This window comes from Carcharhinus amblyrhynchos, chromosome 4, assembly GCF_965287045.1.
Source record: "Carcharhinus amblyrhynchos chromosome 4, sCarAmb.v2.hapA, whole genome shotgun sequence".
Lineage (NCBI taxonomy): Eukaryota > Metazoa > Chordata > Chondrichthyes > Carcharhiniformes > Carcharhinidae > Carcharhinus > Carcharhinus amblyrhynchos.
In genome coordinates, this window is record NC_137327.1 from 53406556 (window position 1) to 53429469 (window position 22914).

Consider the following 22914-nt stretch of genomic DNA (forward strand, 5'->3'; position numbering starts at 1 on the left):
TGTTGCTGCACCATCTTTAAAACTGTCTCATTTCCTCTCCACATTCTTCTAACCAAAACACATCACATTACACCTTTTTTCTGACCTGCCAATTCAAAATTTGGCCTGGAAAGTATTTGAACACCAACCCAAAATATTTCCTTGCACTCAGTTGACATTATCATATTGAGCTTTGCTCATAGATGAAATCTGGGTGCGCCCAAATTTGCAATTCAAAATGAATCACTAATGGGTATTTCTGCAAAAAAAGGGGCTCCCCAGGAGTCAGCATTAGAACCACTGCCCTCATTGATTTAAACTTTATGATCAAGACTCTGCATTCTGCTATGTGACTGTCCATTTCACCAGTGTACGTTCATCTGATATTTGTTACTATCCTCCTCAAAGTTAGCTGCATTTCTTGGCTTCATGCCATCTCCAAACTTGGACAGTGCACACCCAAGTCTTGATCATTAAGATTAAATCAGTAAGGGCAGTGGTTCTAATGCTGACTCCTGGGGAGCCCTATTTTATGCAGAAAAGCCATTAATGATTAATTTTGAATTGCAGCTTTGGGTGCAGCCAGACTTCATCTACGAGCAAAGCCCAATATGATGTCAACTGAGTGCAAGGAAATATTTTGGGTTGGTGTTCAAACGCTTTCTAGGCCAAATTTTGTATTGGCAGGTCAATCTGTAACATACTGATTCATCCCTTTTGCAATTTAAATTTCTTGTTTAAAGGCAATTCTAATTTGTTTTCAGCACTTTACATATTTAGAAACTTTCCAGTTCCACAATTTGTCCTTTGTTAACCTTCTATTACTCCAGATTTAAATTCTGCTCCAAGCTCAAGAACTTGCATAGATACGTGAAATTTACATTTCATAACCTCAAAAATATGTAGAAAGAAATCTGTCATAAATGTGAACAGATGTTGCTGAAGGAGTTGAAGCCCCACACTGGTATTATCTACAAGATCTAAAAGATTGCACTAACAGGTCTAAAGGCAAAACACTATCAAAATAGCAATAGAGAAATACGTCATGTTGGACAGTACTTTCTGGCTCAAAAGCATCATCAGCAGACAAAGTCCCAAAAGAACAAAAAAAATAGGAGCAGGAGTAGGCCACCTAGCCCTTCGAGCCTGCCCCGCCATTCAATAAGATCATGGCTGATCTGTCGTGGCTCAGTTCCACATTCCCGCCCTCTCCCCATAACCCTTAATCCCCTTGCTTATCAAAAACCTGCGTCTTAAAAATATTTAGCAAGGCAGCCTCCACCACTTCAACGGGCAGAGAATTCCAGAGATTCACCACCCTTTGAGTCAAGAAGTTCCTCCTCAACTCCGTTCTAAACCGACCCCCTCTTTATCTTGAGGCTGTGCCCCCTAGTTCTATTGTCCTTTCTGAGCGGGAAGAGTCTCTCCACCTCTATCCTATCCATCCCATTCATCATCTTATATGTCTCAATGAGATCTCCCCTCATTCTTCTAAACTCTAACGAGTACAAGCCTAGTTTATTCAGCCTCTCCTCATAGCTCAACCCCCTCAACTCCGGCATCAGCCTAGTAAACCTCCTCTGCACTCCCTCCAAGGCCAAAATATCCTTGCGTAAGTGCAGCGACCAAAACTGCACACAGTACTCCAGCTGCGGCCTCACCAATGCCCTATACAGCCGCAGCAAGACCTCCCTACTTTTATATTCAATCCCCCTCGCTATGAAGGCCAGCATCCCATTCGCCTTCCTGACCACCTGCTGCACCTGCAGGCTGGGTTTTTGCGACTCATGCACAAGGACCCAGAGGTCCCTCTGCACCGTCACCTGCTGCAGTTTTTCGCCACGTAAGTAATAGTCCTTCCTACCATTACTCCTACCAAAGTGGACCACCTTGCACTTGCCAACATTAAATTCCATTTGCCAGTTCCTGGCCCATTCGTCCAGCCTATCTAGATCCTTCTGCAGGCTCTCCACACCCTCCGAGCAATTTGCCGTTCCACCAATCTTGGTGTCATCAGCAAATTTCGACATCATACACTCGGTTCCCTCCTCCAGATCATCTATATAAATGGTAAATAGCTGAGGCCCCAGCACCGACCCCTGGGGCACTCCACTAGTCACCAACCACCAATCCGAATAGCACCCATTAACCCCCACTCTCTGCCTCCTATTTGACAACCAATCCTCTATCCACGCTAACACCCTACCCCCAACTCCATGCCCCCTTACCTTCTGCTGTTATTGAGGTACCTTGTCAAACGCCTTCTGAAAATCAAGAAAGACCACATCCACCGGCTCTCCTCTATCCACCGCCCTAGACACATCCTCATAGAACTCCAATAAATTTGTCAGACACGACTTCCCCTTAACGAAACCGTGCTGCATCTGCTCTATCAAGCAATTCCCCTCAAGATGCCTCGCTATTTCCTCCTTGATGACGGATTCTAACATTTTACCTACAACAGACGTTAAACTAACCGGCCTATAATTCCCTGCCTTTTGCCTGCCACCCTTCTTAAACAACGGTGTAACATTAGCCGTTTTCCAATCTTCCGGCACTTCCCCGGAATCCAGCGACGTTCGGAAAATAGCCACCAAGGCTTTGATGCTGACTCTCTGTAGGTCTCAGTGTATTCATTCTAAATTTCTGGCTGCACCGATGGCTCTCATCTGATAGCGAGATGCCAAGCATATCAACAAATATCAGTTCATAAATTCCAAGTTTTATCCAAAATTAAAATTCAAAGGATATGTTTGAGATAAAAATCAACAAGAGCTGATTTGAACAAAATGAATGATCTGAAATTAATCAGATCCAGATTTCTGTCAGAAATATAATTAGGTTGAGAAACAGCTTATTTCCCAACGTGGAATGACTCACGATGTAGCCAGCTTCAGACTGGTTAAATACCTAATTATTGAAAGTTAAACAGCAATCCACCTCACTACTCATGCTATTTCTTTTTTAAATGTCTTACAAGAGGTAGTACTTCCAGAAACAGTCAATTCATCTGTAAAGTGTTGACTTCAGTTTTGAAAAGCCATTTGCCAAGGGAATTAATTGTGCTGTTGACCAACATTCCCTCCAAGCTTTGCAACAACCCGGATGTCCCCCAACCTGGCCACACATAAATCAACTACTGTAATCTACAATGCAAGCGCTATAGAGCAAAATAAAGGGTCTGTGCACATTCAAGGAATTAAAACATTGCTCCTAACATTTGAAAATATTTCCCCTCTCCCATATTGGTATTAAAACACTCAAAACAGTTTTCCAGGTGAAGATCCTGGGTTCCTCAGTTGCTTGCCTGTGCATTCCCAAATGGTATGTTCTGACAGTACTTATCAATATCTGCTTTGCAAGATACATAGAGCTCAGGCTCCAAACGGATGTCCTCAGTCTGTGGAGAGATAAGAGAAGTGTGCATAAAAATACACGATTTTCTGTCATATGTTATATTTTAGGGGTGGCACAGTGATTAGTACTGCTGCCTACAATATCAGGGACCCAGATTCATTCCAAGCCTCAGGTGACTGTGTGGAGTTTGCATATTCTCATATGTATGCATGAGTTTCCTCCGGGTGCTCTGGTTTCCTTTCGCAGTCCAAAGACATGCAGGTTAACTTGACTGGTCGTTCCCAATTGCCACTTAGTGTCAGGGAGATTAGTAAAGTAAATATGTTAGGGTATACATGGGAATAGGGCCTGGGTGGGATTGTGCAGGCTCAATAGGCCAAAGGGCTTCTATGATTCTATTCTATGATAAGCAAGTCTGTTGTACACTTAGCAAAGGTCCACTTTCCTTTGAATTCCCTAGTTGTTCTTCCCGAACAATTAGAAATTCTAGTCAACACCTTGGAATTTCTCAGACAAATTTATCATTTGTTGCGAGTTCTCAACACACACAGAAATTTGCTAAAAATTCTCAATTAAGAGTAAAATCACACTCAATTAGGACCTCTATATTTCTTGCAATGCTCCTCCAATGGCCTAACAGCTTCCCAAGTGAAGTGTCAAGGGTTCAGGAAGGTACTATTTTCAGAAACAATATTTCACAAAGTAGGCTCAGGGCACATCACCCATCCATCCCCATTCAGTTGGATGTACTCAATCCAGCTGCTGGAAAGACTTCAGATTTACATCCAAGTAATGATTTTATGAGTCAATTTTCTTTTAATTTGTCACTATCTTATGCAACTTGGCCCTGTCAAAGACATTAGATGAAATTCTTCAAAGTTTTTTATTTATTCATGCCACAAGTGGGCTTACATTAACTCTGCAAAGAAGGTACTGTGAAAATCCCGTCGTCACCACACTCCTGCGCCTGTTTGAGTACACTGTGGGAGAATTTAGCACAGCCAATGCACCGAACCAGCACATCTGTATTGTAGGAGGAAACTGGAGTACCTGGAAGAAACCCATGCAGACACGGGAAGAACTTAAACTCTGCACAAGTCATCTAAGTCAGGAATCAAACCTAACTTCTAGACAAATTCTGAGCAAAAATCATCTTTATACAAAATGCAAGTATGTCAATCATTTCTCTATTTAACAGATTATTTCATTAGAAATGGATGACAAGGAAGCAACAATGGTACTGACATAGCAGCACGTTGAGTGGCACCCACCATTTCTAGTTCCTCCACACGAAGCTGTTTGCGACATTTTATGGAGACACGCTGTTCCTTGTTGTCCTGAAGTGTATCATTCCGAACTGTGGTACTCAGGCAAATCACTACATCCACCCTATGCATAAAGAGGGTGAAGGGTCAGAATTATTTTACCCTAAGGTTCCTTTCACTACTCGTTTGTTAAGTTTCTCAGTCAGAACTATGTAGCGTGTGGTTCCAGAAACATCCTTTGATATCTCAAGTGGCTATCACTCATTTGTGCACTTCAATAGTGATTGTCAAAAGGCTACTTGCCTATGGGCACATCGCAGTTGAACTGCATCCTTGCTTGACTTACCCACAATTAGGGATTATTTCATGTTGGAGTGGAGTTTCTGACCACTTTTTCCTTCCTAAGGTACTTGTTAGGCGCATAGTTTAACAGTTATGAAATTGGATTAGTAATGCAGAGGTTTGGACTAATACTCCAGAGAACATTGGAACATAGAAACAAGAATCAGTCATTCTGCCTCTCAAGTCTGCTGTGCCATTCATCTGCATCATGGCTGCTGTTCCACCTCAAAGTCATCTTCCCACATTATCGCTATAGCTCTTAATGTCATTGGTATCTAGAAATCTATTGAACATGTGCAATGACTATGCTTCCAAAGCCCTCTGTGACAGAGAATTCCAAAGATTGACCACCCTCTGACTGAATAAGTTCCTCCTCATTTCAATCCTCAACAGTTTACTTCTTATTCGAAGATTGTGGATCCCCCTCATCAGCCTCCCCTCACCAATCAGACGGAACATTCTTTCTGCATACACCCTTTTGAGCCTTGAAAGAATTTTGTACATTTCAACAAGATCACTTCTTATTCTTCTAAACTCTAGAAAATACAGCCCATTCTTTACTCCTAGGACAATCCTACTATCCCAGGAATTAGTCTGGTGAACCTATGTTGCACTTCCTCTATGGCCAGTATATCCTTCCTTGGGTAAGGAGACCAAAATTGTAAACAATAATTCAGGTGTGGTCTCACCATGGCTCTATCAATTTCAGTTAGAAAAAGGATTTAAATCAGTCCTTTAAATTACATTGAAACCAGAATCAGTGTCCAGATAATAAAGGCATGAACTTACTTCTTCTTAATATTGGGACACAATTTCAACACATCTTCTTTACATGCCATCTTAAACTTGTAAGAGAAGCGGAAATCTTTCATTTGGATCTGTAACAGTAGACAGAATTAATGTGTGCAGCAAAGAAAAGGAGTCAGATTTTTTCAGCTTTGAGCATCAATTACATATACTGAAGGGAAAGTTTGGGTCAAGTGGCTAACGATTATCTTCTAGAAGCCTATGGATGATTGAACAGCGCTGCCCTCTCAGAATTTTTCACATGATTGAGCAAATATGGTCACTTTCCTTTGGTTTCAGGACACACAGGGAAAAGACCATTCATTATAAGTCATATATCTCACCTTCATTAATGTTTTCCCAGTTTCATTTTCGAATGAAAACAATTTTCTGTAAAGATTCTGACTTTGTCACTGTGTTGCCGAATCTACCCTCACAACAGACCTGCATTTCATATAGCACTCTCAAACTGTGACTCATTTTGATTATGCTATCTGTGTACAACTACAGAAGATGTATTACCACATATAACATGTCAAACTTCAGGGAAACCAAGAACATAATAACCAACTGCACTTGCATTAAAGGAAAAGTAATGGCAGAATGGAAGAGGACAGCTGAGCGCAAAAGAGCATTTAAGATTAAAAAACGTCCAGTGAAAGCACTTAAGAATTTGCAACATTGGTAGATAAAACAAATATATTGGATCATTTGCATCATGACTACTCAATGGCATGCCTACCAAGAGTTCACATCATGATGGATGCTGGATCCACGTAATAAAAATACATTACTAGATAAATTCAGATTTGCCAACTGGTAGTGGAGCACATAAGTGCAAGCTGGCCAACAAACTTAAGTGACCTTGCCAAGGGAGTGGAAAAATCACACCAGCAGTTATTGTGTGTCTTTCAGGCAAGTCGAAAGTTTTTGCAAGTACACAATCTGCATGGATGGAAATTAATAAGCTACGAGTTTCAGCAGTAACGTACACCACCTTTTAAAAGAGAAAAACTTCAGATGACTCATTGATTGTCCCACCAGCCTAGTAAGAATTATCTCTTACCAACTGGAAGTGCGTGACTCCAACAACACACTTCTCGTTCATCTCCTTCTGATGCTTATTTTGAATCAGGCATTCCATCAGGTCCCCACTATCAATCTGATTATCTGCTAACTCCTGCAAGAGGAGAAACACAATGAGACCACTGTTTAAAATGAACAAGGAAAATGCATACTGATACCATTGGTGCTGCCCAGGGAACAACAGATCATCACATTTTAACATTGTTACTTTCACTATTAAGATGTATGAGGATTAGAAATTCCATTTTAAATATAAACTGTCGACTATTTGAAATTTTTTGGCATCTGGCAGATATCAGGAAGCATGTCTCAGTTACTCACATGACAATATGTCTGAATGACAGGATCACAGGCTCTCATCAGTAAGGCTTCAATTTGAATATCCTAGAAAAGGGATGGGGAAAACAAGATCAGTTCACTTATTGTCATACTCACATTAACAGATTAGAAAAAGAATGTTGAGTAAACATGATTCTCATTTTTAAAACAAGGAAAGACAGACCTGCAGTTAATTTATAAGAGATGACAAAGATCTACAGCTGCTCAAGAAGGTCAAGTACAAAGAGAATCAACAGTTATTTGTACCGCTCCCACTTTGCAGGGACTATGGAAACATTAAGGAAAGTGCTTGACCAAGGTCTAACATGCAAGTTCTATTGTAATGCTAGTATCCTGGGATATCCTCGTTCAACTACCTTCAGAGGGCAGTTTCTCTCTGTTCTTAGGGAGATTATGGAGGTTCTTAAAAGAGAAGGAAAATCCTACTCGATACTTGTAATTCCAAGTAAAAGTTGTGTGAGAAATGTCAACTTCCTCATACTTAAATGAGACCTGCTTAAATGAATCTGCTCCGGTGGCATCAACAAAGAATAAAATTCACCCGAGTCCATGATTTTGATGTCAACACAAATGGGTGAATAAGTGTACTCATTTGAAACTGAGTTAGTGTACACAATTCACTTGAAGCAGGTGCAGCGGACTGAATGATCCGCTCATTGAATGTTTTATCAACTTTACAACAGTTGCACAAAACAATGGAACATTTCAAGTCACAGCTGATGTACCATAAATATTCAAAAACCTTAACACAAGTTTTACAATATTTCTCTCCCCAATTGGATGGCAACAGAAAATAATAAATGAGGATTGGTGTAATTCATTGCAAAATACAGAACATGTGAAATGGACTTATGAATAAAGGTAGCAGTGGGGAACAAGTCTCGATTGTTTGAGCACTAGAGATGGGTGAGCCAAGAGGGACTGAATGGCTTCCCTACTCATGATCTGAGGGAGCGTGACAATTCTTCGTGCAGTCATGGTTTAAGTGCTTTCCTTAGTGCAACACAAATATCCTGCATGGTATATGGGTATGGAAATATCACTCTGACACAAAAAAGTGAAGCATTCAGTCTCAGTATGAACAGGTTAAAGTGAAAAAATTACTATCGCATTAATCAGACCCAATATACAGACAAAGAATTACAGAAAGACAGATTTGCAGAATGGCAATAACTTGGCAAATAAAGTTCAACACAGACAAATAGGAGTACATTTGGGGGGAAAAAAGGGCAGTCACATTGCTTGCAGGATGAAAGCCTAGGTGGAGTAGAAGAACAAGAAATCCAAATCAATCACTAAAAGCTGTACCACAGGTTTAGCGAAGTCCCACATTAAAAAAGCACACCCAAGCACTAGGTTTCATTGCTAGAGGGATGGAGTTGACAAGTAGTGAAGTTATGCCAATCTGTATCAAACCTTCATTCAACTACATCCAATTTACTGCATGCAGATCTGGTCACCCTATTATAAAAAGGGCCACTGGAGATAGTGCAGAGAATACTTACAGGGATGATTATAGAAACACATGAGTATACATATCAGAAAATCATTGACAGGCTGAGTGAGGTTTTCTTCTTGGAAAATAATCTGAGGGACAATTTAATGGTGGTCTTTAAAATTATTTAGGTTTTAATTAGAATGGTTAGAGAGAAATGCTTCCTCTTGTGGGGAAAGGCATAAATGAGAGGCCATCAATATAGGATCGCCATCAAGAATGAATGAATCCAATGAATTAAAGATGGTTAAAGTCAGACTGGATCTTTACCCAAATTGTGGAGAGAATGTGAAACTTGCTACCACAGGGAGTGATTGAAGGGAATAGCACTTCAGGGGAAATTAGGCAAGTATATGAGGGAAAAGGGAACAGAGGGTCACAATGATAAATTTAGATGAGAAAAGATGGAAGAAGGCTCATATGGACCAGTTAGGTGAATGGCCCATTTCTGTGATGAAGTCCTATCCAAGGCTATGTAATCCAACCCTATGAAACGCAATCCTATGCGTGAATGGATGTCTTTGGACTAAGCAGCAGTTTTAGAATTGCTAAATAACTATTGATCTAACTGATATTGTGACGTACTGCAAATGCAACAAATGAAAGATCAATACGTAGTACAAACTGCACATAATTTATAGGATGTCAAGAGTGCTAGTAAGTGCACAACAGATTCCATGACTCCAAACATCTTAAAAGGAGAGGCAAATCTGAGGAGAAGGCGGCAAGATGCTATTCTTATCTGTAGTGCTTCTTCCTTCATAATATATCATTTCAGTGATTTCTCATGGGATGCCACTAAACAGCCTGGGAACAAAATCTACTTTCACAATCACATGACACTGACAGCACTTGAGCTGTTCTGTTTTAAGTCACAGTCTCCATGGTTTATACAGAACCACTCTGGGAAGCAGAGACTCACTCAGTGACTCCAGATAAGCACCATCACACGGTTAGAGACTTAATTGAACATTGCAGGAATTTCTTGTACACCAATTATAATTTCCTTTGATAAATCAAGAAGTACTATGGAAAAAAAAGTCTTCTTTTACAACGTATGGAGGGTGCTAGGATCCAATGAATTAATGACAGTTAAAATCAAATTGGATCTTTAAAACTCTCAGAGCAGGGGAGAGAGAAAAAGGTCACAAACCATTATACGAGATTCTGCCTGGGCTCTCTCAAAGGATTTGAAGCACTGAGAGATACAACTGCAATTTAGGAGCAAGAACTGACCTAACGTAATTGAGTGTGCGGTCAACAGTACCACAATACTAATCTGTTCAGCTGGATAAACTGAACAAATTGAAAATCAAGTTATCAGATTATGGATTCAGTGCTTAAAGGAGGCCTCTTGGTTAAGGGAGAGCCTGTCCAAATAGTCAAACAACATTCCAGAGAGAAGCAATTATCACAGGAGGCAGAGAAAAACAGTTAATAGCACAGCCTATATCTTAGGAATGAGTCACAGCCATTGAAGTGGAGAGAAGCAAGCAAGGGTGCCAAGGTGGGGGTGGGAAGGGAAGAGGGAGGGGAGAAAACAAGGGTCACCAACCCACTGTAGAATCCAAGGGTGATCTCAGAAATTCACAACCATTCAATATAAATATTGTGGGTGAATATCTGACATCCAAAAAAATCTAATCCCAGCAATGAGTTCAACAATATCTCTTGTATGTTGTTAAAGTCTCTGAGAATAGTGTTTTCATTAAAATTAGATAAATCTGGTGACCCATTTTGTGAAGTTACTTGATGTTCTAACTTACCTCTGATTCCAGCTCTGTCAGATTACCCACAACATCTCTACAATCTACTGCCAAATCATCAAGATGATCCTGGAGACACTCCAGTTCCTATAAACATAGCAATGCAACCAGGAATGAACATCAAGGATGCACCGTTGAATCATTAATTTGAAACAAACACTGGTCTTGCTCCCATTCCAGATTCAGCAGCAATACTGGGGAAAAGGCCTGTAACAATCCAACAGGGAACCATCACAAGGATCACTTTCTAATGAAATCACATACAAGTGTTGAGGAAGAGTTTTTATAAACTGTAAAAATATATATCCACCTGATCTAAACGCTTGTTTATGCATGTCAAAATATGAAATATATAGATGCCAATTACTAATTTTCATTTTGGACGCAAGACATGACAACCCTGTGAATGTGATGTGGTGGCCATTAGAGAGACTTGGATGTCTCAGGGTCAGGACTGGGTACTTCAGGTGCCGGGATTCAGATGCTTCTGGAAGGACAGGGAGGGGGGCAAATGAGGTGGCGGAGTGGCACTGTTGATCAGGTACAGTGTCATGGCTGCAGAGAAGGTGGATGTCGTGGAGGGACTGTCTACGGAGTCTCTGTGGGTGGAAGTTAGGAACAGCAAAGGGTCGATAACTTTGCTGGGTGTTTTCTATAGGCCGCCCAATAGTGACAGGGAAGTTGAGGTGCCGATAGGGAAACAGATCCTAGAGAGATGTAGTAATAACAGTTGCCGTGATGGGAGACTTTAATTTCCCAAACGTCGACTGGAATATCCCTAGGGTAAGGGGTTTGGATGGGGAGGAGTTTGTTAGGTGTTCAGGAGGGTTTCCTGACACAGCATGTGGATACGCTTACAAGAGGAGAGGCTGTACTTGACCTGGTGCTGGCTAATGAACCAGGGCAGGTGGGAGAGCATCTCGGGGATGGAGATCATAATTCTATCTTCTTCACGATAGCATTGGAAAGAGATAGGATCAGGCAGGCTAGGAAGATGCTGGTCTGGAGTAAGGGGAAATATGATGACATCAGGCAGACAACTGGACAAGTAAACTGGAAGGTGGTGCTCTTGGGGAAAATTACTGAAGGAAGGTGGCGGATTTTCAAGGAGTGTTTGACTGGAGCTCTGCACAACAACGTTCCGATGAGACAAAGAGGTTTTGGCAGGTCGCGGGAGCTGTGGTGCACGAAGGTTGTGGTGAACCTAGTCAGGAAGAAAGGCGTATAAAAGGTTCAGAGAGCTAAGAGATGTTAAGGATCTAGAGGAAAATAAGGTTTGTAGAAAGTCGCTTAAAAAGGAAATTAGGAGAGCCAGAAGGGGACATGAGAAGGCCTTGGCGGGTAAGATTAAGGAGAATCCCAAGGCGTTCTACAAATATGTGAAGAGTAAAAGGATGAGAAGAGAAGGGATAGGACCTATAAAAGGTGAAGGGGGAAAAGTTTGTGTGGAACCGGAAGAAATGGCAGAGGTGCTTAATGAGTACTTTGCCTCGGTATTCTTGGTGGAAGGTGATCTGGGAGGTTGTACTACAGGTTTGCGGCAGACTGAAAAGATTGAATAAGTGGTTCTTAAGAAAGAGGATGTGTTGGAACTTTTAAATTCTATCAAGATAGATAAGTCGCCGAGACTGGATGGGATGTACCCCAGGTTACTGTGGGAGGTGAGGAAAGTGATTTCAGAGCCCCTGGTGATGATCTTTGCATCGTCGATGGAGACAGTAGAGGTTCCGGAGGATTGCGGGTGTGTTTCCTAATTTCAAGAAAGGAAACAGGGATAGCCCGGGAAATTACCGACCGGTGAGTCTGACCTCAGTGGTTGGTAAGTTGATGGAGAAGCTTCTGAGGGACAAGATTTATGAGCATTTAGAGAAGTTTAGAATGATCAGAAATAGTCAGCACAGCTTTGTCAAGGGCAGGTCGTGCCTTACGAGCCTAGTTGAGTTCTTTGAAAATGTGATTGAACACATTGACGAAGGAAGAGCGGTGGACGTGGTTTACATGGACTTCAGCAAGGCGTTTGATAAGGTCCCCCATGCAAGACTTCTTGAGAAGGTGAGAGGGCATGGGATCCAAGGGGCTTTGGCTTTGTGGATCCAGAACTGGCTTGCCTGCAGAACGCAGAGAGTGGTTGTGGATGGGTCTTTTCCTGCACGGAGGTCGGTCACCAGTGGAGTGCCCCAGGGATCTGTTCTAGGACCCTTGCCGTTTGTCATTTTCATAAATGACCTGGATGAGGAAGTGGAGGGATGGGTTAGTAAGTTCGCCGACAATACGAAAGTTGGTGGTGTTGTGGGTAGTCTGGAGGGATGTCAGAAGTTGCAGCGTGACAGATAGAATGCAAGACTGGGCGGAGAAGTGGCAGATGGACTTCAACGCGGATAAATGTGTAGTGGTCTATTTTGGCAGGACCAACGGGATGCAGGAGTACAATATCAAGGGTAGGAATCTTAGCTGTATTGAAGAGCAGAAGGATCTTGGGGTCCGGGTCCACAGGACTCAAATCTGCCTTGCAGGTGGAGGATGTGGTCAAAAAGGCGTATGGTGTACTGGCCTTCATTAATCGAGGGATTGAGTTTAGGAGTCGGGAAGTAATGCTGCAACTTTATAAGACCCTTGTTAGGCCCCACTTGAAGTACTGTGCGTGGTTCTGGTTGCCTCACTACAGGAAGGATGTGGAAGCTATTGGGAGGGTGCAGAGGAGATTTACAAGGATGTTGCCTGGATTGGGAGGCATGCCTTATGAAGATAGGTTGAGGGAGCTGGGTCTCTTCTCCCTGGAGAGACGAAGGTTGAGAGGCGACCTCAGAGGTTTATAAGATGTTGAGGGGAATAGATAGGGTGGATTCTCGGAGGCTATTTCCCAGGGCTCAAATGGTCGCTACGAGACGACACAGGTTTAAGGTGCTGGGAAGCAAGTACAGAGAGATGTTAGGGGTAAGTTTTTCCACTCAGAGGGTGTTGAGTGAGTGGAATCGGCTGCCGTCAGTGGTGGTACAGGTGAATTCGCTGGGGTCTTTTAAAAGACTTCTGGATGAGTATATGGGATCTAATGGCACTGGGAGTTAGATAGTTCTATGGCTTGGTAGGTATAAGATGTGATCGGTGCAACTTGTGGGCCGAAGGGCCTGTTTGTGCTGTCGTGTCCTATGTTCTATGTAACCCAAGTCCAAAGTGAGATGCTCATCACACCATCACCTTCCCCCCAGGGTTGTCCAGACACATTCTTCACATCTGTGACTGAAATTCAACAGAGGGCAAAGGACAGCAGGTTTTCCACACCAGATACTTGTGTCAAGTGGACACAGTGGTTCCTTTGAGAAACCAGACTGAATCCAGTTATCAAAACGCCTCCCTGCAGAATGCATACATGTCTCGTTTGACCTTCCCACTCTTCACTCTCGAGGACAACCCCAGCAATACTGCAGATAAGTACATCCAGTTTGGTGTTACCTGTCCAGGATCTGTCTTTTCACTGCACCATTTCCCGAGGTCTATTATGCATCGCTCTTGTAATGCAGGTTCCAACTTCACATCCAAGGCTCGCTGATGAAGAATTCGCTGAATCTCTGCTCGGCAGTCTCTGGATAACTAGATGGAAAAAAATTCTTCTTGTCAATTTGCTTTTTGTCATTTCTAAACAACATCTTACCTAGCCCAACAGGTACTTGCTAGTGTTTATGCTGCACACAAACTTCCATCCATTAGAAGTATCCTTCTCTGTTCCTTTCTGCCTCATGTACTTAATAATTAGGTTCCACTTATGTGCCTTAATGCTATTCACATCAACCACTCAATCAATCTCTACATTGGTAATATAGAAAAAAATCAGCATGACTTAAACATGATTTACACAAAACATGAACAAATTGATTCCTTAAAAGGAGGTTCATAATTCAATGCACTAAGACACAACCACACATCAGGGCAGCATGGTGACACAATGATTAGCACTTCTGCCTCACAGCTCCAGGGACCTGGGTTTGATTTCCAGCTTGGGTCACTGTGTGGACTTTGCATGTTCTCCTCATGTCTGTATGGTTTCCTATGGGTGCTCTGGTTTCCTTCCACAGTCCAAAAATGTGGGGTTACGTTGATTGGCCATACTAAATTGCCCCTTAGTGAACCAGGAAGTCTAGATTAGAGGGATCAGCAGGGTGAATTTGTGGGATTACAGGGATAGGGCCTGTGTGGGAATGTTGACGGTGCAGGCGCGATAGGCCGAATGGCCACCTTCTGCACTGTAGGGATTCTATGATCAAATCAGCATCATGACAATAGTTCTTACTTTAAAATGTACATAAAGTCCATAATATCAAACGAACATAATCCTCAAAATGAAGCTTCAAGACTGATTCTTTGCAAGTGTACCTTTACAAAACCCAGCCAGCAACTGAGGGACTTTATTACTACAAGTTAAACACAATGGATTTTTGTTATAAAATGAAAAAGGATATGAACTGAATGTATTGGCCATTAAAAATATATATTCCAAAACAGTGATTTCAGCTTTAGTAAGGAGGTGAGGACAGTTTCCACGTGTTGAGGATTCCAGGAAAGAAGCATATTACGCGCTATGATTTAAATACTGAAAGAATACACAGGGAGCCAGTACAGAGGATAACACTGCAGCACATCAGTTCATTTTCCTTATGTTCACTAGGAGAACTGCACTGTATCCACATTGACATTATTGAAGTTTTCAGCTGCCATCAGTAATAGAGCAGCAGAGACAAGGCACTGCTCAACTCACAGAAGCTTCGTAGTGCAAACAGAAATCAGTACACGAACACTCGCATCGATTCTGGAAGACATAATTATCTGCAACTGGCTTACTGAAAGCAACATGAAAAATCATCTGAGCGTTCTAACGCTGCTTTTAACATATTGAAAAATTTAACATTCACAGAATCATAGAATCCCTACAGTGCAGAAGGAGGCCATTTGCGTCAACAACAATCCCACCCAGGCCTGCTCCCCCTAACTCCTACCCTACTAATCCCCCTAACACTGAGTCAATTTAGCATGGCCAATCAACCTACCCTGAACATCTTTGCAGTGTGGGAGGAAACCAGAGTACCTGGAAGAAACCTACGCTGACATGGGGAGAATGTGCAAACTCCACTCAGAGTCACCTGAGGCCAGAATTGAACCTGGGTCTCTGGTGGTGTGAGGTAGCAGTGCTAGGCCACCGTGCTCAAGGGCAAGTGATGCAATTTTGCAGCTTTTATTGTTGGTGATCATTTCAACCTGTCCAGCTCTGGAAGGGTCAGGTCACATTGGAATGCGTCATTTTCCAATACCAATAACCTCTCCAAGTTGCAAATACAAATCCACAATGTCAGGCATGGAAAATCAGATAAATACCAGAATTTGAAAAACATACAGCTAATAAAAGGTAGCTTTCAATTTCATATATCATGTTGGATGGGGGAAGTCGGTTATCCTCCCCCAAGACATCCCCTTTTGGGGAGTTCTGGACTGCTCTCGTTCCTAGGACTTGGCTCCCTTGGGGATGTAGTGTTATTTGCAGAGACAGAGAGTCTGGGGGCTTTGGTTCAACATCTTTCTCTGGTTGGAGATTAGGTTAGTTGGAGAAATAGGTTGCCTCCTCCAGTCTAATGTGTTCCAGTATGCTGTTCTGTTCTTGGTATCCTTTGTATGTGTACGTGGAAAAATAACATCTGGTGTCTATAATTTGGACACTCCTCTCTTTGGGACTTTCTTTCTTCATCTATGTATGTGGGTTGTTGATATAGGCTCTGATTTGTTCTAGTTTATCCTGGAAGATTTCCCTTATCTTATTGGGAGGAAGGTGATATCTCTCGTGGAGATGGTATCTCCCGAGATAGCCTGTTCATGGGTGTCTTGACGATTCTTTTTATTGTTAGTGGGATTTCCTTGGTAGAAACGATTTCAATTTTCCCAGTGATTGGGAGCCTAACCAGTGCCTCCGATATGGCTGTTGAGGAGGGAGGTTTGTTGCGCTGCGAGCTTAAGCGAGGTGTACAATCCTTGCCTTACTGGTTCCTTACGCAAGACTGACATGCCACATCCTGTATGATGGCGGTATCCCGAGGTTCACCTTTTCCTGGGATTTCCTTTCATTGCTTGGCGGTCCTGAGATATTGAGTTAGTCCCACTTGGTTGCATATTACTCCACAAAGGTTCTCATATTGTGTACTTCAGTCTTTGTTATCCTGTGGAGGGGGGTATCGGGCCACAATTGTATCCTATTATCCTGAGATCCCTGTTCTTTTTTGTATCCTTTTTTTCGCCTTATGAGAGGAGCAGAGTACAATTATTGCAATGACTGATAATTGGAATAATTTGTATGAATATTCGTTGGCCTCTGTATGTTTGCGTGGAATAACGGTCACTGAAAAGTACTAGATTTTGGGGATTTGTTGCATTTTGTAGCAAATGTATAGTGAAAACTTCAAAAGTATTTTTTAAAAATTCACTCCCTCCATCACAAATGCAGAGTGGCAGCACTGTGTACCATTTATTGGACGCACTACAACAATTCACCAAGGCTCATTCAACAGCACTTTCAAAATCCCTGACCCCCATTACCGAGGAAGACAAAGGCAGCCGATGAATGGGAATACCACCACCTGAGTTCCACTCCAAGCCACACACCATCTTAACTTGGAACTATATCTCTGTTCTGTCAGTAGGTCAAAATTCCGAAACCCCTTTCTAACAGCACTGTGGGTGCAACTAAACATCACATACTGTAGAGCTTCAAGATGGTGGCTCACCACTGCCTTCTCAAGGGTGGCCATTAAACGCTGGCTGAGCTAGGAGAACACATTCCGTAAATGAAAAAAACTAAGCCCAGTGCATTAACTGGACACCTTTCAGACCATACTCCAGTCTTCAAGGTCAGCATTTACCCAAAAAACAAATGCAGACACCACTAACTTGAAAGATTATCTACAGAATTCAAGGTGGATTTCGGATTTCAGTATCAAAACCAACATACATTGATGGGTGAATTTATTAGTGGGGATACCTTTTCACCTTCAGCAATGCAGGACTGAGCAGTTCAATTCAAGTGGTTTAAATTTCCAAGATGAGAACTTCATACCATAATGAGGTAGGTCAGTGCAATCTCACGCTGATGATGAAATACTTTTTAGAGCTAGGCAAATTCAGTTGGCTCATGGAAGTGGCTACTTAAGACACTGCTCAACATGCCCGTTACTTACACCAAGTATCCTATGCTAAATGAAAACTTTCACCATCCTTTGAAATAAAGACAAGTCTTTGCTGGAAATTGCATCTGGATAACTCATGGCCAAGCTCAACTGTCCACATGTTCTCAAGTAAAATAACCCCTGGGCAGGAGACATCTTCAGCATAAGTGGGTGTGAGGGCGGCACGAAAATTTGCTGAATCAATACTCCCCTTTAAAACAATCAAAACATGTTTAACATCACACAGAAATAGACGATGTCATTCTCACCCTGCGTCCTTGTTCTTCTGTACGATAAGCATGACGATATAGACAAGAAAACACTGCTCCAGGCGGCAGCATCTCACTGGTTTGATTCCAACCCTGAGTGTGGCAAAGTCTGGAAGCATCACCCTGGCACTTGCGATAAAGTACAGGATCCAGCCTGAAAATGGATGCCAGGAGGTATTGTTAGAAACCGCAACAATTCTATTTTATAATCAAGATTCCCAATAAAGTTGCCATCCACTCTAATAGCACTTGGATTGCTCATGCAAAGACAAGTTTACAACCAGGAAACTTTGCACCGTATAGAACTCTTAACATACAAGACATCTCAAGGTATCTTACAGAGTGTCAGCTGCAACATTTCACTGAAATCTCAGTGACAACATAATCCTAAGTGACCTATACACGTGTTTTACAAGGGCGAGATTAATGTTTGGTTGTGTCATTTATTGAAGTTAAGAATTATACTATTCCTCACACAAAATAAGTGAGAGGATCATTCCATCCCTACTAGTTCTTGGCATTTTCAGCATAAGTTAGCACCTTGAGAGAAGCATGAAAAACTGGTGGAAGCTCACTCCTCTCAACATGAAGTCATAGTCTTATTTAATGTCATACTAAAATGGACAACATTATCCAGCTGTCATTTTCTGTTCAGCAGGCATGCCTACATTCGTATGCCTGCGAAACAGACAATCTAAGTTCCAGTCTAATTTTCTATTACATGAAGCATTCAAAATATTTCAAGCCAGTGCTTTTATTTTTTAAAATATGAACAAAAACAGAGTTGATGTAAGAATCGTGATCAGTGAATCTGAAACACGGGCCCAATTCTCCCATCCCGACACCTTTTTTTTGGCGCTTCAGGTTGGGAGAAGCGCTTATCGGCCATTTACTAGAATTCACGCATGCATTTCCGCGCATGCTCGTCTCCCACAGCCAGAGAGCAGGCGTAATCAGGACCATGCTGGAAACCAGCAGGAAGACAGGTCAGTGATTTAAACCTATTTTTAATGTTATTTAAATGTCATTATGGGGCCCAGCACAGAATTATCCAAGGCCAAGAGCCCCACCCCACCAGAAATATTTAGAGTAGCTCCCCACCTATGGGGAACTGGTTGGAGACCCTGCCGGGGGGGGGCACTCCCTGGGCATGGGTACCCTGGCAGTGCCAGCCTGTGTCCCCAGCACTGCCCAAGGTGCTGCCACTCTGCAAACAGGATCGGTCAGGGTTGGAGCAAGGCCAGTGATTGGGGTGGCATAGGAGAGGCTGGCCCAAGAATGCTTATGCAGGCCACAATTGAGCCTGCAGCCTGACAGTTCAGGACGACTAAGCGTGCGCCGAATTCCTGAACTCTGACTCCGGTGTGATATTCACGATTGTGACCTCTGCATTTGAGTGTGAGAGATTTAAGTTTGACCTCCCACTGAAAAAACAATCGTGATTTACACCAGTTTTCCTGCCAATTCAGCACTTAGAATGTTTTTGGGAGAATCGGGCCCACCAATTGTAGAGTACTTATTCATCAGGTATTGGTTCAGTAATTATATGGAGCTCTTGTTTGTTGTTCAGGAAAAGGAGTAATCACTGCATGAAGCTGCCCTTTATTCAGCATTTACAAACTATTTTAATATGTTCAAATTACTACATCATACAAAATGGGTTCACAAGCTACTAGAAAAGTGCCTATTTACAGTTTTCTTGTGAAAGTGGTCAGCATCGTCACTATGTTTCACCCGTACTGTTCTCTTGTAATGATCAACTTTTCTCTCCTGATGCTTGTGTCAAACAAATGGAAGGTAAATGGGCCATAAGGAAGTGCTCTCAGTCACCACTGTCTCCTGGTGCTGCTTGCTTACTGTAAATAGCAATTTCCCCTACCCTCCTAACATCTGCCAGATTATGCAATCGCAGAGAAGAGATGGTACAAAGTTGACACCATGCCAGGAGGGGACACGTTAAATTGACCAGCTAGACTTCCAGTCATTTTCCGTACATTTATCTCAACATTAAAATGTTTACTTTTCTTTTTCACAAGCCACTGACATTTAGTGCATTCTTTGTTTTGATTTCAGATTTCCAGCAGTTAATGTTTGATTGTAAACTGTTCCTGCCTTGGTTACCACATATTTAACATTAGGTTACAAATGGGGAGGACAGACAGCAATGCTTACTTCCAGTCACGGGAGATGAAGTACTGCAGCTCAAGCAAGCGATGCTCGCACTCCTCCACCATTTTTTCTGTGTAAAGGTGTTCCATCAGACATGAGAGAATCCTGCCAACAGAAAATACAGCCAGTATTAGCACAACAGACCCATTCCCAAATACAGGACCTTCACTGATGAAGCGCAAACCATATCAAATCAACAGATTGCTTCAGTAAGCTCGAAAGACAGTAGCAATGCTCTAGTTACAATCCCACAATGTTAATCTATGTACGCAGTTTTCAGCTTAATAAAATGCACTTTGCATGTCAATGGTTCAACAGGCAATAGTAGTTTTTTCATAAAGTCACTCAAGACTAGAAAGAGAAAGTATAAGTTGAATCCAATGCAATCTTCTGTCAGCGTGCACATTGTCCATTAGGAGCCACTGGATAGTGAACAGGAACAGTGACCCCAAATCGTTTACAGTACTAAAGCATTCTAATTAGTTCCCTGATAGTGCCTCAATATTTGTCACAAATTGAACCATATGTGGCTTCGTGTTTCTCTGGATGATGCCTGTGTCCATATGGTTAAGCACAGGGGAAGGCTATTCAGCCATTCAAGCTTGTTGCATCAATCCACTAAATCAGTACTTCACACCATTTATTCATCTTTGTTCAATATTCCTTTATCTACCAAAAATTTACCAACCTTAGCCTTTTTGACCCAGTACCCACAAATCTTGGAGAAAGACTTCCATATTTCTAGTGTCTCTAATGTGGAAAAGTGCTTCTGGAATTCATTCCAAAATTGCTATACTGTGCCTTATGCATTTTTTAAACTGGACTCAAGATTCCCAAATTTGCTGCAAAGGAGTAGAAATACATAAAGAAGCCCAAGTCCAGTCTTGTACATGGACTCTATATACTCATGGTTAGAGCATATGAACTAGGAGTAGATGACCAGTTGGCCCTTCAACAAGGTCATGGTTCTAACTGTAACAACCTATTTCCTTCAAGTCATTTAGTGTCTTTTTTAAAAATCAAGAACTTATTTACTTCTGCTTTGAAAACAAAGACTCTGCTTGTGAGGCACGAGGTCCAAAGACGCTCTACCCTTAGAAAAAATTCTTCATATCTGTCTTAAATAGGCGAATTCATGTTTTTAAACAGTGACCCCCTAGTTTTAGATTATCCCAGGAAACATCATCTCCACATCCAACCTGTCAAAACCCCTCAAGATCTCACATATTTCAATCAAGTTGCCCTTACTCTTCTAAACTCCAGCAGATACCAGCCTTGCAATGAATACCATACTTCATCTTACTCACATCGGATCTCCATTGCGGATGTGTTTACAGGCTGTTTGGATAACAGACTCGCAAGCTTCATTCAGTGCTCGATCAATACGGTAGTCTGCACCAGGGTCTGTTTCTTGAATTAGGGACTGAAGCTGGAATAGGAGTAGAAGGGGCAATAAGCATGCATAGACTAACTAGAAATCTCGTCCAGCATAATGAAGTACTGTTACAGGTTATAATCAATTCCTTCCAGCTCATGAATCTCCCCTACTTGCTCTCAACGTAGAACCATAGAAACATTGCAGCACAACAGGCCATTCAATCTCCCCCTTGACCGTATCAGCCCAAGGTCACCCAGATGCTCTTTCTAATCCCACCTTCCTGCATCTGGCCCATAGCCTTGTAGCTTATGGTGCAGACCTAGGGACTTTTAAACAAGTGTTTAGAGTCTCTACTTCCACCACCATCTTCAGCAGCAAGTTCCAGACATCCACCACCCTTTGCATAAAAAAAAGTTCTTCCTTGAGTCCCCTTTCCACTTACTGCCACTTATCTTGAATCTATGCCCCCGGTTCTGGAATGTTATCTATGTTAGAGTGTTATCATAGAATGTCTCTATGTTAAAATCTGCCACTTTACTGCCCACTCCACCAACCCATCAATATCGTTCGAGGTTTGAATTACTTACATTAATGATCAAATTACATTAATGATCAAATTACATTAATGATCAAATTACATTAATGATCAAATTACATTAATACACCTCTGGCTGTACCCTCCGCACAAATGAAAAACTTTTGAGCTGTATTGTTTTTGTGGGGCACATGGTATCCAAATCATGACACTAATTTGCACTGCAGTCAAACATCTACTTCCTTATTCATTAAGAGATGGCATTCATTTGCTGATATTAAGACAACATTTCTGTTTTTTTTAATTAAAAAAGGTTCAGAATAGGCAACACACAAACATACATATCCCCACACACATACTATGTTTACCACTGGTGGAAAATCAAACACCCTCCTGTACTGACATTTAGCTTCCCCAAGTAATCTCATTAGGAGCAATGCACCATCTTCCAATGAAAAAGGCCAACATCTGCAGACCTGTCAACATCTGCAGACCTGTCAACATCTGCAGACCTGTCAACATCTGCAGACCTGTCAACATCTGCAGACCTGTCAACATCTGCAGACCTGTCAACATCTGCAGACCTGTCAACATCTGCAGACCTGTCAACATCTGCAGACCTGTCAACATCTGCAGACCTGTCAACATCTGCAGACCTGTCAACATCTGCAGACCTGTCAACATCTGCAGACCTGTCAACATCTGCAGACCTGTCAACATCTGCAGACCTGTCAACATCTGCAGACCTGTCAACATCTGCAGACCTGTCAACATCTGCAGACCTGTCAACATCTGCAGACCTGTCAACATCTGCAGACCTGTCAACATCTGCAGACCTGTCAACATCTGCAGACCTGTCAACATCTGCAGACCTGTCAACATCTGCAGACCTGTCAACATCTGCAGACCTGTCAACATCTGCAGACCTGTCAACATCTGCAGACCTGTC

General features: G+C 42.2%; 1 protein-coding gene across 3 annotated transcripts in view; it reads right to left on the reverse strand.

Annotated features, from left to right (window-relative positions):
• LOC145342021 (Golgi apparatus protein 1-like) overlaps positions 1 to 22914 on the reverse strand; it is a 118403-nt gene that overhangs the window by 16960 nt on the left and 78529 nt on the right. For all 3 annotated transcript variants that reach the window (XM_080187160.1, XM_080187159.1, XM_080187158.1), the window contains exons 9-18: positions 21360 to 21481; positions 20056 to 20157; positions 17884 to 18037; positions 13866 to 14003; positions 10416 to 10502; positions 7137 to 7199; positions 6796 to 6909; positions 5733 to 5821; positions 4608 to 4725; positions 3287 to 3379 (exon numbers count right to left, since the gene is read on the reverse strand). In XM_080187160.1, the coding sequence (XP_080043286.1) occupies positions 3287 to 3379; positions 4608 to 4725; positions 5733 to 5821; positions 6796 to 6909; positions 7137 to 7199; positions 10416 to 10502; positions 13866 to 14003; positions 17884 to 18037; positions 20056 to 20157; positions 21360 to 21481 (1080 nt within the window). The remainder of the gene's footprint in view (positions 1 to 3286; positions 3380 to 4607; positions 4726 to 5732; positions 5822 to 6795; positions 6910 to 7136; positions 7200 to 10415; positions 10503 to 13865; positions 14004 to 17883; positions 18038 to 20055; positions 20158 to 21359; positions 21482 to 22914) is intronic.